Here is a 15,333-nt window from a genome sequence, read left to right as displayed (position 1 = left end):
AGAAAAATTGGAGGCTGAGAAGAAGAAAAAAGAAGAAGAGGAGAGAAAGATAAAGGAAAAAGAAAAATTGGAGGCTGAGAAGAAGAAAGTTGAAGAGGAAAGGTTGAAGAAGGAAAAAGAGGAGAAAGAAGGAGAGGAGAGAAGAAAGAAGGAGAAAGAGGAAATGGAAAAATTGGAAGCTGAAAAGAAGAAAAAAGAAGAAGAGGAGAGAAAGATAAAGGAAAAAGAAAAATTGGAGGCTGAGAAGAAGAAAGTTGAAGAGGAAAAGTTGAAGAAGGAAAAAGAGGAGAAAGAAAAATTGGAAGCAGAGAAGAAGAAGAAAGAGGAGGAAGAGGAGAGGAAGAAGAAGGAAAAGGCGGAAAAAGAGAAATTGGAAGCTGCAAAGAAGAAAAAAGAAGAGGAGGAAAGGTTGAAGAAGGATAAAGAGGAGAAAGAAAAATTAGAAGCAGAGAAGAAGGAGAAACAGGAAGAAGAGGAGAGGAAGAAGAAGGAAAAAGCGGAAAAAGAAAAATTGGAAGCTGAAAAGAAGAAAAAAGAAGAGGAGGAAAGGGTGAAGAAGGATAAAGAGGAAAAAGAAAAATTGGAGGCAGAGAAGAAAAAGAAGGAAGAAGAAGAGGAGAGAAAGAAGAAGGAAAAGGCGGAAAAAGAGAAATTGGAAGCAGAGAAAAAGAAGAAAGAGGAGGAAGAGGAAAGGAAGAAGAAAGAAAAGGCGGAAAAAGAAAAATTGGACGCAGAGAAGAAGAAGAGAGATGAAGAGGAAAGGGTGAAGAAGGAAAAAGAGGAGAAAGAAAAATTGGAGGCAGAGAAAAAGAAGAAAGAGGAGGAAGAGGAGAGGAAGAAGAAGGAAAAAGAGGAGAAAGAAAAATTGGAAGCAGAGAAGAAAAAGAAGGAAGAAGAAGAGGAGAGAAATAAAAAGGAAAAGGCGGAAAAGGAAAAATTGGAAGCAGAGAAGAAGAAGAAAGAAGAGGAAGAGGAGAAGAAGAAGAAAGAAAAGGCGGACAAAGAAAAATTAGAAGCAGATAAGAAGAAAAAAGATGAAGAGGAAAGGGTGAAGAAGGAAAAAGAAGAAAAAGAGAAATTGGAAGCTGAGAGGAAGAAGAAAGAGGAGGAAGAGAAGGAGAGGAAGGAAAAAGCGGAAAAAGAAAAATCGGAAGCTGATAAGAAGAAAAAAGAAAATGAGGAAAGGAAGAAGAAAGAAAAGTTAGAAGTGGAGGAGAAGCAGGAAGAGGAGAGAAAGAAAAAAGAAATGGAAGAGAAAGAACATTTGGAAGCAAAGAAGAAGAAAGAAGACAAAGAAAAGAAAGATAAATTGGAATCGGAGAAGAAGAAAGTTGAGGAAGATGAGAAGAAGAAAAAGGCCGAGTCTGAGAAATTGGAAGCGGAGAAGAAGAAAGAAGAGGAAGAAGATAAGAAAGTGAAGGAAGAAAAAGATAAAATGGTCGTTGAGAAAAAGAAGCGGGACGAAAAGGAAGCCAAGGAGAAGGTGGAAGAAGAAAAGTCGCGGAAGGAAAAGGTGGATAAAAATGGCGATAAGGCAAAACAGGAGGAAAAGAAGAATAAGGAAGGTGTAGAAGTCAAGAGACGGAAATCGAAGGATAAAGTTGCGCCCGAGGAGGAAGGAAAGGTTAAAGTGGACAAAGAGAAAGTGGAAGCTGAGGAAAAGAGCAAGGTCGCGAAGGTTGAGAAAAAGAAAGATGATCAGAAGGCTGAAACAGAACAAGCACAGGCAAAGATGGAAGTGACAGAGGGCGAGCAAAAGAAAGATGAAACCTCCAAGATTATTGAGAAGAAGAAAGTGAAGAAGAATGGTGTGAAGAAACGTAAAGGATCTAAGGAGGAATCTCCGGAAGAGGCCTCAAACGGGTCTGAGTCAGTAGAAAAGCCTAGAAGGAAGAGCAAAGGAACCGATGTGATTGATCAGGGGGCTAAGGAAACAATAACGGCGAAGGTAGCCGAGGAGAAAACCATCAAGGCAGATTCTGGAAAGGAAACAGAATCTTCTTTGCCCAATGGGGGTACCCATACTGAAGTCGATGGACTCCAGTACTCATCCAAAGTTTCTTCCAAATCTAGTGTGTGGGACACTGTCCTGGCTCCCTCCGAAGAAAAAATTGAGGTGAGTTTTGCTTTTGTTTTATTGAAGTATTCCAAATTTGAAATTAATTAATGGAACGTTTTTCCAATTAATCCGGCTTGTTACACTTCTTATATTGAACCTTTCATTGTACCCATGAAACATATTGTTTTCCTCCCTCTTCATTGCAAAACTTAAAAGCATTAAGCTCATATTTTTTAAGAGTTATAACAGATACTTTCTTTTTTCGAGTGGAATTTTTATTTACAATTCTGCCATTTGTTAGTAAAGCCTACTTTCCCTGAATCATATTCAAATATATAATCACTATTTAAAGTAACACAAACTCCAGTAGCTATACTTTGGTCTTTGTTTTGTTAATCGAATTTTCCTTCGTTCTTCAAGTCAAAATAGATATTGAGAGGAAAAGAGCATAATTCCTCATTCAAGTTTTTTATTGTGCAGTGACGCTATGAGCCTTACTTTAACTCTAAAATGTCGTAGTCACTTATAATTTAAGTTGTTTAGGTTCAGGATTATCAGTTAAATGGTTTGCGAGTGAACCTGGTGAAACTTACTCATCGATAAATAAATAAATAAATCAAATTATATCATCTCCATGCAGCTTTATTCGGTACAGCCTCGCGTCAAGTCTCATATATCTCTGGATAATCACACGGGATTGTTGAAACCGGTTCAGTTTTTTCGAAATAAGCTATGTGGATTTGATAGTGCTTTTGGCATACGTATTTACAATTAGTTCTCAATTTTTATTTCGTTCACTCTGATCCATGCTATTGTTTTTCAGAGGGCTGACGTTCTCTATCGCAAAAAGCCACGTTTTGAAACTCACCTGACGGATCACACTGAAGCTGCCGGTTCATCAGTGAAGTTGACTTGCAGTGTGGTTGGTAGCCCTGATCCCCAGCTGACTTGGATGAAGGATGGTAGACTGCTAGCCATGGAAACGATGATAAAGGCTACGGGTAAGATAAGTACATTACGTTTCAAGCAATGTTGCAGTGTGACTGAATAGTAGTACTCTCGGTATTAATTGAAGTTTTCTTAGGGAAACGACTCGTATTTCACAACAATACTTCTACGGGTAATGGGACGGTTCGATAACAACCCTAGTCATAGTTTGTATTAAAAATCGACTGGTTTTTACCCCTTGTAGGTTCCAGTGGAAAGTCCAAGAGGAAGTACAAGTCCTCGTTAAAAGACGGTGGAATCGCGACGCTGACCGTGAACGACGCTCAGTTGTCCGACGAGGGGGAATACGCCTGCGTGGCCCGCAATGAACACGGCGAGATGGTCACCGTGTCTTACCTGAAGATCTACGACTCCCAACTTCCGGACGAAGAGGTTAGCAAGGAGAAGGCGCCGAGGAGGAAGGAGGACATCGCAGCCACGGCGGAGGCCGTCGCAGCCGCGGTCGCCCGGGAGGAATTCAGGATGGAGGAGCACGACTCGCTCCGTCGAGAGATGATGGCGCAGAGCGAGGCTCGCCGGCGGTCCCTGCCGCCCCTCTACAGGGCCGCTGTTAAAGTCGCCGATTTCGACGATCACCGAGGACGCAGCGGTTACAGGTTCCCCTCGCCCTCGAGCTATATTCCTCCAGCCGCGCCGTGGGAACCCACGCCGCGTGACAGTTCCCTTGAGAGACCGTGGCCAACACACGAAATGGATGACCCGGGATGGATAGAGACGCCCAAGATGAGACGCCGCCATAGGACCCCTGTGATCTTTGATTCTGGTAGGTGCAATCCACCATCCTCTGGCCGTGCTCCACCTTTGCCGTCACTCCTCGTGCGCATGAATGGCACTCCGTTTTTGCTATTTTAGGGGATTAATGGTTGCATAATAATTCTTACTTAAATATGAAAATAGTTTTTTACGGAAACTTATACTGCGCTCATATTTAATCATCGGTTCACCACTTTAAGGCTTGGTAATAATTTCTTTCCTCAGTTTTGGAAAATAAGTCACTCTAAAACTTATGCCAATGTTTATTGATGTCAAATTTCTGGTTTTAAATTTCTGTGTCAATTATTCGCTAGTAAACTAGGAGCAAGTGGTGATTCATTTCCTGTTTGCCAACACTGAAATTAACTTCACTATACATCTCCGTTAAAGGTGAACTTTTCTGTCAACCGTTGCACTTTCAGGCCACAGTCCAGCTGTGATCCTAATGTGACTTGCTCTATTGCATAATTCCATTCTGCTCCCGATATGCACAGTTTATTGTTTCATTTCTAGTTACGTGTTGAGTGGCAGTTGTTATTGCAATATGGAAGATACTATTTATTTTTAGTTGAATCTATCTGAAAAAATATACCTGAATAAAAATCTAATATGTCTGTTGAAGTTTCTTCGGAATTTATTATAATTTCTGATAGTTTTCTAATTATTTAAGCACGCTAAATTTTTATTCCTGTAAAGTTTTAAGGACCTTATGGGTTCAGAACAATAAACTTTCATCATTATTATTATTATTATTACAGGATCTCATGAGAAGTTGGAGAGGCTTCCCGGGACGCCTTATTGGGGTATGGCACCAGACGCGCTGTCTGGCTCGAGGGGTGATGGTTACGGTCCCACTGGCCGTGGACGTCGAAGAAGCTGGACACACGGAAGGCCCGCCATGTTTGTCGAGCGTCCGTCAGGTGAAGTGGACGTGTTGGTCGGAGAAGATGCCGTCGTTTCATTCCGAGTCACCGGAGAGCCTAGGCCGAGAGGTGAGACATGTAAAATGTACATTAATGGCATCCTTTTGGAATAATTTTAAAGCGAGGTTTAAGGGGGCGGGAGGGAGCTCAAGAAAGTTGAAATCCCCCAAAATATTTGAAAATGTTGCCTTATTTACCTCCTCTAAATGAGCCCCACTTAAATGCTTTATCTTTTACTTATGCTATAAATGCTTAATGCTTTAGAGAGGGTGAATTATCAATTACAAGTCGGTGAAATCGTGTGATCAAGCCTTTTTATTCACGTAAACTGTCTTTCAAATTTTCCAATAACTTGTTTGGATGCATTTACTACTTCTTTACACATTATGTGGCTTGGGAATCGGGAAATAATTCGCTATTACTTCAATATGATGTCATATTTACATTTTCATTTCGCATTATCGGTCTATATTTTATGATAACATGTTTTTTTTTAATAGTGCGCATGTAACTATTTTCTCTTCCTTTTCAGTCACTTGGCAGAAGGGAACGAGGGATATAACAGATGGATCGAGGTCATTGCGAGAGACTTTGGATGATTACGTGAGGTTGACACTGAAGAGGGTCATGCCCGCGGATGCTGGAACGTACCACATCCTCATACGAAACGCTTACGGCACCGATCGTGCATTCTTCACTGTTCGCGTAAGTTTCAAGACTAATCAATCCTTGATCTGTATGATTTTGTTTTAGAAATGGAATATTAAAAATAATGTTTCCGTGCTAGTAGAAGTAAATTGGAAGTTACGCTCCATCTGGTCACGTAAGTATGACTATTGATTGGTAATGGCGTGCAATTGAGGAAGGTTGATGAATTTAAGGAACATTAAAAGGTTTCATGAATTGAATTTATTCTGAACGCGACCTATGATTCGGGTATTGTAATATTGTTTACAAAACTATCCACCATTATAATATTTTATTTTTTTACAAATTCGAATTAAAAAATAATTTACATTGTATTACATAAACACTTTGACTTCTGTAACAGATTCATTTTTGACTGACCCAATTTTTTACTTTTAATTACAATTTATCTCAATGTTTACCTCCCCAATGATATGATATCCTCTTTAGCAAATGTGAGGCTATTTTCAATTATTGAACATCAAAATATTTCCTTTATTATCCTTGGGTATCAGAAAAAAACTTGTTCAATGTTATCCTTTAGTCAATATCATAACACTAGTGCTGTCTTTCAAGCATTAGCACATTCGATGTCAATTTGGAGAGATGTAATTTCTTTTCCTACAAAAATTGTATCAGATCTTTGCTCCGTTATGTACTCAATGAAAGATACCCTAATAGGTTCAGTTTGCCACCAGTACGAATGCTTGCAGAGAATGACTGCATGAAATATTTTATCAGATCTTTTAACTACACGAACGTCTAGCTTGTTACAATATTCCCGTGAAAACGATGAAAATATTTTGATATTGAATGGAATTGTGCCTATTACGATGAAATTCTAACTGTATGTGTTCATGTTTCGTTGCCCTTGATAGGTGAGGCAGAAGGCGCGCTCCTTGACGCCATCGCGACCCTCTGAATGGACTTCCAGTGTCGAAGAGGCGGAGGAGGATGATCGCAGGAGTGTGTCGAGACCAATTTATCGGGAGACTTACAGGGAAAGGTCGAGAATGAGAGGTAAGTGCCCTGGACGCAATGAAGACATGATTGTTTATTTTAGGAGTGATTAGCTACAAATTTTATTTTTTCTCTAGCATATAATACTTATATGATTGGGGTGGCGAATCCAGGAAAGCGACAAGGGAGGGGCTTGTTGGGAGAGCTGGGGGGTAACCTCCCGGCAATGGAAACGAAACCCTAGGGCGGGTTCGCGGGGATACACTCCTGGGGCAGGGACTGTAAGCGCTAGCTTTTCTCCTCTGCACCCAGAAGGGGAAGGACGGGAAGGAACAAGGAAGGAGGCGCCGCCGCGATGAGAGCCCGACGACGCCTCCGGGGAGGGGATAGGGAAGGAAGGGAAGGGACGAGGAATCCCGCACCGTCACAAAGGCGGGCGGGCCCCACTAACAGCGAAACCAAGCGAAACGCAATTAATATACTACCAATCCTAGTGGATTTTCCTATGAGGAGTAACCTCCCGGCAGTAGTGGGGGTCCGAACAAAATTACCATTTTATATAAAGTAAATCGGATACCCTTGGTAGAGCTATCTGGCCCCTTTCTGGATCCGCCACGGTGATTGACAAAAATCTTGATTATATATATCAGAAAATTGTGTACTTAACAAAGACACATGATTATTAACCTGGTAAATAATGCGACAATTATGTTTTATGATATCCAACTACTTAGTGCATGTCAGAGTGTTAAGGGAAATGTACCAGTTATTTTATGCCTCGTCTCTCTCCATTGTCTCTGCGTTGTAATTAATGAGTAGACAATTTATATTTATCCACTATTAGCACTTTTACTTTTATGAGACAAATATTTAGGCTCTTCTCCTAAATATTTTTCTAATTAGAAGATGTACCATGAAGTTTTTGACGTCATTCTTTATTTCCAATCTTTTTCCGTGTTAGCAAAAGAAAATTGTAACTTAAGCTCCATCTGGAAACATGAGAAGAACAATTTATTAGCAATGGCATGCAATAGAGGAAGATTTCTGAATGCAAGGTCTTGAAAGATTTTATAAACTGAATCTATTCTGAACCCGGCCTATGATTCGGATATTGTAACGTTGTTTTCAAAACCATTTACCACCATAATTTTTTATTCTTTTACAAATTCGACGTCAAAAAATAATTTATAAGATTATAGCAATTTCATGATATGGTGTGATTTTATGGACAATGATTATTATTTTTTTATAAATTTATACTAATTTATTTCTCTGTGGTACTAATAAATATGCGTTGATTCACGTCAAATCGTTTCCGTTCATCGCGCCGACGCAGGTATTTTTCTATACCTTCAGGAATTTATGAATCACCACTATTACTAATCATTGCCTTTTTATATTTTTTCAATTATTTTCTGTATACCAAAACACTGAAGTGTCTCTGTTGTCGTTGCGGAAATACTTTGTACTTCAGGAATGAAGTATGAGAGTATGGACGTACCCAACGAGGGTCAGGGGGGCAGCTGCCCCCCTAAATTCGCAAAAGTCTTCAAGCAAATATTAGTACTGTTTTTAAAAAAAATTATTCAAATAATTTTCTTTAAACCCATGGAAAATTATATGCATAAGTCAAGGCCCTTATATAAGGGCCATGGTATTAGTAAAAGATTTGTGACTATAATAAAGCTATTTTTTCAAGGAAATAATCTTATAAACTTATAAAGCGCTGTAATAATTTTTTTTAAATGCTAGTTTCATTCACCTTTTCCATGCTGAAGTGTCACAACTTGGCTTGGCCCCCCCTAGACCATGACTTGCCCCCCCATAGTTATGATCCTGGGTACCCCCTTGTATGAGAGCTCTGAGGCGGTTAAGTAACCAGTGCCAGGTAACTAGAACGTATGATTAGACTCAAGTGTGCGCTGTTTTCTTTTGTCAAATAGTTAAGTTTACTAAAACATCTTGCTTGAGTTTTATCGCTGGTATAATAAAAAACTAATCGGTTTAGTGAAAATTAACGTGGAACTGGAAAGATATCAATGAGACCCAAAACATTTTTCCTTTCATTAATTACTGTTCCTACCAACTCTATAACTTTATTTAGACCGATTGTTGGTTTCGGTGAGGGATGATTTTATAACCCGGAGGTTACGTTCTCAAGTTACACTCTTTAGCGAGGTTGAAGTATCTTTGAATTAAGGTTGAAATAAACCTAGTTCACCTTATTGTCAATAAAACAGTGCATTTTTAATTATAATTGCTGAGCGACATTTAGGTCGTTATTTTCGTCCGCATGTTCCCTATTTTCTTTGGGAGTGGAAAAATTTTCACCGGCATGTTGGCTCCCTGGATAAGTTTGGCAGCTGTTACGCACATGCCTGGCACTGGATACTACGGAGGTTCATATGCTTGCTTCTTCATTATCTTCCCTTGGCTCAAATTCTTCCCCGGGTAGTTTTATTTGCTATTCATTTGACGGGGATATCTTTTAAAAATATACATTTATTTTGTGCCCGTGGCTTGTCACGTCAGTCTAAAACTCAATTTGCCTAAAAGGATGTCGTGCTTTCTGTAAGAATCATTCCTTGATCGGCTGATGACGTTAAAAGAGCCATAAAACTTTTAATTTATTGAAGGCTTTGTCGTAATTGCGGCTGAATATTCTTTTCCGATTCATAGACTTTTATTTTTTATTTTCAATGATTATCAATCCATGTGGTATCGTCGCAACTATATATTTCGTGAAATCTCACCATTATTTGAAAGATGGAGCCAATTGTCTTCGGAGTAAAACTTCGTTCGACTTCTTCAAAATTGGAATTTCTGTAATTTTGTGATAACCACGGTAAATAATTGGGCTGTTGCACTTATATGATGAAGTTGCCCGAAAGTTAGCGCTGAAGTATCCAAATTCTAAAGTTAATAGTTGGTGCATATTTTCCCTAGAATCTCGTTGCAGTAAATTTTACATAAAGTCAAAGTGGTGGTCGGCAAAATTATTTTTTTTGCATTAATTTGCACATTTTCGGCTATTCTTCCTAGGTCCCATAAATCTTTGAGCATGAAAGCCGTTGGACAAAAAGAAATTCGGATCTTCAGCCATTTTTGAAGTAGCATACAAAATAGTGCTACTCCAACTTCTATTTTTTTTAAATTAGCATTTCTTTATTATTAGCATTACCCGCAGGCCACCTGACGTTGCTCCGGAAGGATAGTACCCAGAGAAGTGGAACACTTGGAACTTGGAATACATGATCATATAGAATTTTTATATTTTCCTCTTTGAGCGTGTCAAGAGGCGTGCCTCTCCTGCAGGATATCGAACCGCAGAAGGTGTATGACGTGACGTAACAATGGGTAATGAGAAAACGACGCAAAGGACGCGTTGGACTCAACCGAAAGTAGCACTATAGGGTTTGGGAGCATCAGACGCACCTACGTACTAACTTTGGTCGCAGTCCGTGCAGCCGTATGGAAACGCATAGCGGACAGACAAACAGACATCCTCTTGTATACATATAGATAAAAATTCGACGGCATAATTCAATTGTGCTCGATTTCGATATCTTCTTTTCACTCTCTCTCTCTCCGTCTCTATATTTTGATCGGAATTGGCGCGAATGTAAATCGCTCAGTGGGGGGAATTGTGTTTACAGCTTTGTCCTTTCTATTTATTTACCTCTCCTCCCTCTCGCATGCTTTTCCTATTTATTTACGCCGTTTATCCCTCCATCCCCTCCCTCACAACTTGCTGACGTCCAGCTCACAACCCTTCCCTTTCTCCTGCCACATACCTCCTACTTTCAAATTCCCTCTCTGCAAGAATTGGACGGACGTTTCCTCCTTTCAGCGTAGAGAATTTTATAGCGAGCGCAGTACGTCTTCGCACATTTACATTAGGCCAGTGGGCAAAGAGAAAGTCTGAAGTTTCTTTTTTTGAAGTAGCAAGCTAAATGATGCGATTTCACAATCTTTTTCAAAGGTACATCTATTCTTAAAATATGGAAAAGTATAGGTATTTTATTTGACTAAATGACTACCACGCCATTACATTTTTCCGTAATTGGAGCTTGGGTACGCCATTTCCCGGAGCCCACACAGGTTTGGGATTTTTCCATACGGGACCTGAGTGCTGGTGAGTGCGAAGGTTTCCGCGGTGTTCAGATTCCAATTTCTCCATACTTCAGTTGCTATCGCGTAGGTTGCTGTATGATGACAATCGTTTCTTATATTCGGCCGGAAGACGCTGGCGGAAGTTACCTTGAAAATGTTGTTGTCGCATAGCAACCGACGCGGTAGTAATCGGAATATGGAGAAATTGGGACCTGCTAGTCTTGAGCTTGACTATAGAGATGATCACTTATTGTCCACTTCGGCGGCTATCGCAAGAGACTGGTCTGAGGGACGTGGTGACTCTTCCGTACATCCAAATCATGTTTTATGTCTATTTTATGTATTCTTAAAGTACACCTGAAATATTTCAACTTTTCCTCGCCGCAATGACGTAAGTGCTTGAAGATGGCAACAGGCAATTAATGACATGTTGCATGGAAGAGATAACAGACTTAAGAATTAGTCTACGTTTTCAGTATGGAGCTAAATAGACTAGGGATTAATGGGTGTATTATAGAAGTGACAGACTTCTTTTTTGCCCTAAGCACAAATGTCTAGCAAAAATCTCACTCAAATATATGCCACAATTTGGATTTGAACCCGTGCACTCAGGATGGTAAGGCAATGTTGTAAGCCCCACATCCACCCGATTCCCTTTACTAGCCCAAACGAGTCCTCTGGTTTCATTCGAAAAAAATGGCCTTCCTCCACAGAGATTTGCACCCATGTGAACCGCTTTTTCTGAAGCCTTTTTCGCAACTCAATTTCCACTGGAGGCATGACGCCTCGGAAGCTTATCTGGCTAAAGCACTCGACCGGCCATTGGCGGATCTGGGTTTGATTCTCGGTCAAGGTGTATGATGTTTTCTCTGAGAATTTTTCGCACTCTAGCTTGACTTAAATTGGCTTAAATATAAAGATATAAACTCAAAAAGAGCGTCTGTCGGTTCACAGAAACTTAAATAGCATAACTCGAATTTTAACTAGTTCAGAAGAGCGCAGAAGTATCTTGTAATTAACCAGAAGGAAGGAAGATACTTTTTGTGTATACCGAGACATAATGACTACCGTTAAGTCCTCTAAAATCGATTTCACGATTTATTCGCGATTAATCGATCTGGTTATTTATAGTGACTCAAGTTACGCCAATTTACGTTGGTGTGATCATCATTGCACCCTTTATCCCATTCCTTCCTTCTGCTAGTCTTCTCTCTCGTAGGCCTCCATCCTTAGCATCTCTCCGCAGTCCTCCGCACAGCATCCACATCTCTTTCCATCCGCTCCTTCTCCCCCTCTCGCTGCTCCTTCTCGCCGTGCTGGGCTGCCGCTGCTTCTATTCCTGAATGTGTTACTCTCTTCCTCCTCCGCTCTCCTCCTTAGGCCCTTCGCCCACCTCCAGCGAGACTCCTCCTATCCCCCGACCTTCCGCCGTCCCCTCCTTGCAAACACTTCTCCACCGAATTCTCCACCTTTCCACGGCCGCTCTCATAAGGAGTGGTGGCGAGAGGTAGCTAACACACCCACGTCTTCTCTCCTAGCGCCTCCCTCCCTCCCTCCTATCCCCTCCTCCTAAAACTAGACGGGCCTCAATACCCGCCGGCGCGTCGCGGCGTGTTTCCTATCACCCTTTTCCCCGCTTTCATCCGTTCCGTGTCACTCCCGTCGAAGGGACCGATTCCGTCACTATTAGCTCAAAAATTTGTTGTCTTCTCTCCTGCGAGAGAAGGGCGCTGCGAAGAGGACCTACCTCTTCACGCTCCGCGATTAACGGTCCATAAAATTCTCGCTCAGCGTTTTCGCGGCATCCTTGCCAAGGTTACTCGTTTCTAGCTGGGGTAATTTAAGATTTTGTATGCGTTTTTTATTTCGTATTTTTCCTTCAATGACATTTTGTGCGTACGATTTTATTAGTTTTTTTTCGAGGTTAGACGCAGAAAAGGAGGTGCTTTATGCGTGTACAAATATTTTTTCATATGTTTCTTTCAATGCCCTCGGTTCCATCAATCAATGTTGGAGTTATTTCACTTTACTTTTCAGTTTTTTTTCATAAAATGATTTTGTAATTTCCGGGAACTGCTCTCACTAAACAACAAAAACACTGTAAAAGAGTCATTTAGTAAGGTCCAGGGGAAGAGGGAGCCGGATTCCGGCCTCAACTGGGCCAGGTTAAATAAAAACTAAGTCAAATATGATTTGATGCTTTCCCGACGAATTACGTGGGTAAACTGTTCTCGGGATTCCCACCGGGTTAATTCTTTCATAACGGCCAGCGTTTCAAGCTCTGTCTCGGCGCTCATCATCAGGGTTCATCATTCAGCCCTGATCAACTTAAGGCTGGATAATGAAAAACTGACTTGCAATTTTCCACAAAAATAAAATTGCAAGTCAGTGTTTCATTATGAATCAATTCCACTCCATCTCGCTTGATTCTTCGAATTTTATTAAGGCTGGATGGCGATACTTGGTGGAGCTTGGCGACAGAAAGCATAATAAAAGATACACTGCTGTATGTTCCACAGCCCTGATGATGAGCGCCGAGACGGAGCTTGAAACGTTGGCTGTTAAGTAAGAATCAACCCGGTGGGAAGCCCTAGAACAGTTTACCCACAAAACTAGGTCAAGTCTGGATTCCAGCAGGGTCAATATCTCCATTGCTTCCAACGTTTCGGACCCCAACTTGGGCACCGTCGATACTTTTTTCTCAAGACTGCGTTCGAGTCGGAAGCCGAAACATTGAAGACCATGGAGATATTAACCGAATTGGAAACCAAAGAGCAGTTTGTGAGCATCATTCGCCAGGGAAGCACTAAGCCATATTATATTTTGCTACCTCGAGTTTTAATGAACCCTTTACTCTTGCGCATCTTTTAGACCTGCTTTGATATTCATGACGAGTTTTCTTTAGAGAGTATGCGCAGATATTTGTTTTTCGGCCGTTTGCTGTTTTGTTCAGCGAAGTGACATCGGTTACATTCCTTAATATGACAACACTACCATTTTCATCGTTTTTTTCTTGGCTTCCTCCCAGCATCTTTTTCCCTCGTTTCTGTGCTACGCCTGTTTGTCTTCCTGGGTCAGCCGTGGAGAGGAACCATCATTTTCTATAAATAAATATTTCTTGACAAATACTCAAACATTTTTAGGCTTTTTATCGGCATTTAAAGAACCGGCAGGTTAATTGTTCTTTAATTGAGATCTAAAGCAAATTATGCCCTTCTGTCTACAGATTTACTGTCTCTGCCGGCAGATTCTCTTCAATTAATATACAATTATTAGGTATTAGTTTACGTAATTTGGAGATCATAAATATAACATAAGCTGATACAAAATGTGCTTTGATGGAGATCTCATGAATCTATTAAAGAAAGTCATTGTCCCTTTTTATTCTGCAGAATTAACATTATTTAAAGTAAGCTGAAGTAAGCTTTTTCAAATGGCGATCAACTTCGAGTCAGTATTTGAATCAGAAATTTCAAAATTTGTTTGTTTGTAGAATATCTGAATTAACACAAAAATTGCTTGTCATGGGTTGCTACTGGAAAGAAGATAGGGAAAATAGAGGGAAGAGATTGGGGAGCGGAGAGAATCTGCAACATTATTTCAACTTAAGGGTACGCATACCTCTCTTTCCACTTGTTTTGTAAACGTCAAATTACATTCTTGAACCATGTGCAATATTTTTGAAATATCTATCGTATTTTACAGTTGATCCTTTTTTATCTTGTATTTCAAAATTGTAACTTTCACTCAGTTTTTTGCATGAATTGCTTTGTACTTGAGAAACAGGCAAATGTTGACAAGGGTCCATTATTTATACCTTTCAATGTTTCAAGATGGTCGTGTAAGAATTAAAGGAGTAGGTAATGCGTGGCCGAAAAAGACGAAACACGACCGGTCAAGATGGGTGGATGAGTTTTCTCAAGGGGGCTCATTGCTTTGGCGAAGAGCGTGGCTGCTTGCTGTCATAATTTCCTATCTCGTAAATTAAATTTGGCTCAAGGTTGAAAAGGTTTAAAATTTTCAGTGCAAAACATCGTTTGTTAATTCGTAGACATTGAGAAAAAAGACTGAAAACTATCGTTTTTCCCTAGTTTTCAACATTCTTTCTTGCAGGTTCGACTCCAAAAAAATAAAGGTACCACGAAGTTGCTGCATATATTGATATTTCAAAATCGCATTTTAACGGAATACATCGCTTCAATTATGAATGAAAAGCCGCCAATTGGAAAATATAAACGCGTGAATTGATATTTTTCACTATGCTTACGTGGCGGTAGCAGAATAGCGGAAAATATGCGTACATGTGTTCCGTACCTTGAATATACATTATTAAATCGGATTTGCTTAGTGCTTCCTTAACAATAGATGTCCCATCGCTGCTATTGCTATTCGAGCGTGTTGCTTTCCGCCGAGCTTTTGCCACAACAGTTTGGTCCCACGAGATGTCACCGAGTGTTTGGAGGAATGTGATTGGAGGGAAGAAAACGGTTGATGGTAGGAGTAAATTTTGTGCATGGTTTCGTTTCGAAGAATGGCGGCCCGGTGGATAAAACGTCAATGGCGGCTCGTGAAAGCGAGCAGAAGGAGGTGGATAATCGTTTAAGCCTATCTCTTGAATCCTATTTACCGCGAACGGTCGCGGTGGGATGCTTCCTCATAAATTACATTGATATTTAACACTTGGAGATGGGTCGTTTGGGTATTTGGGGAGGATACCGATGACTGAGGTCATTCTCGGGAGGATGCCGACTGGATGGGATTATTTTGGGAGCGGAGGAGAGTTGACGAAAGGCTGAATTGGGTACTCAAGTTTTCCCCGATGCTACAGAA

At 40.5% G+C, this 15,333-nt stretch overlaps 1 protein-coding gene across 1 annotated transcript in view; it reads left to right on the top strand.

Annotated features, from left to right (window-relative positions):
* The window catches only part of LOC124157835 (titin homolog), a 401,563-nt gene that overhangs the window by 76,768 nt on the left and 309,462 nt on the right, over positions 1 to 15,333 (top strand). The window contains exons 15-21 of the mRNA XM_046532910.1: positions 164 to 681; positions 1,186 to 2,116; positions 2,883 to 3,060; positions 3,252 to 3,830; positions 4,579 to 4,812; positions 5,276 to 5,448; positions 6,309 to 6,450. Coding sequence (XP_046388866.1) covers positions 164 to 681; positions 1,186 to 2,116; positions 2,883 to 3,060; positions 3,252 to 3,830; positions 4,579 to 4,812; positions 5,276 to 5,448; positions 6,309 to 6,450 — 2,755 coding nt within the window. The remainder of the gene's footprint in view (positions 1 to 163; positions 682 to 1,185; positions 2,117 to 2,882; positions 3,061 to 3,251; positions 3,831 to 4,578; positions 4,813 to 5,275; positions 5,449 to 6,308; positions 6,451 to 15,333) is intronic.

The sequence above is a fragment of the Ischnura elegans genome, chromosome 1, assembly GCF_921293095.1.
Source record: "Ischnura elegans chromosome 1, ioIscEleg1.1, whole genome shotgun sequence".
In the NCBI taxonomy this organism is placed as follows: Eukaryota; Metazoa; Arthropoda; class Insecta; order Odonata; family Coenagrionidae; genus Ischnura; species Ischnura elegans.
Note: the sequence above shows the minus strand (reverse complement) of the source record. Positions and strands in the feature narration are given on the sequence as shown.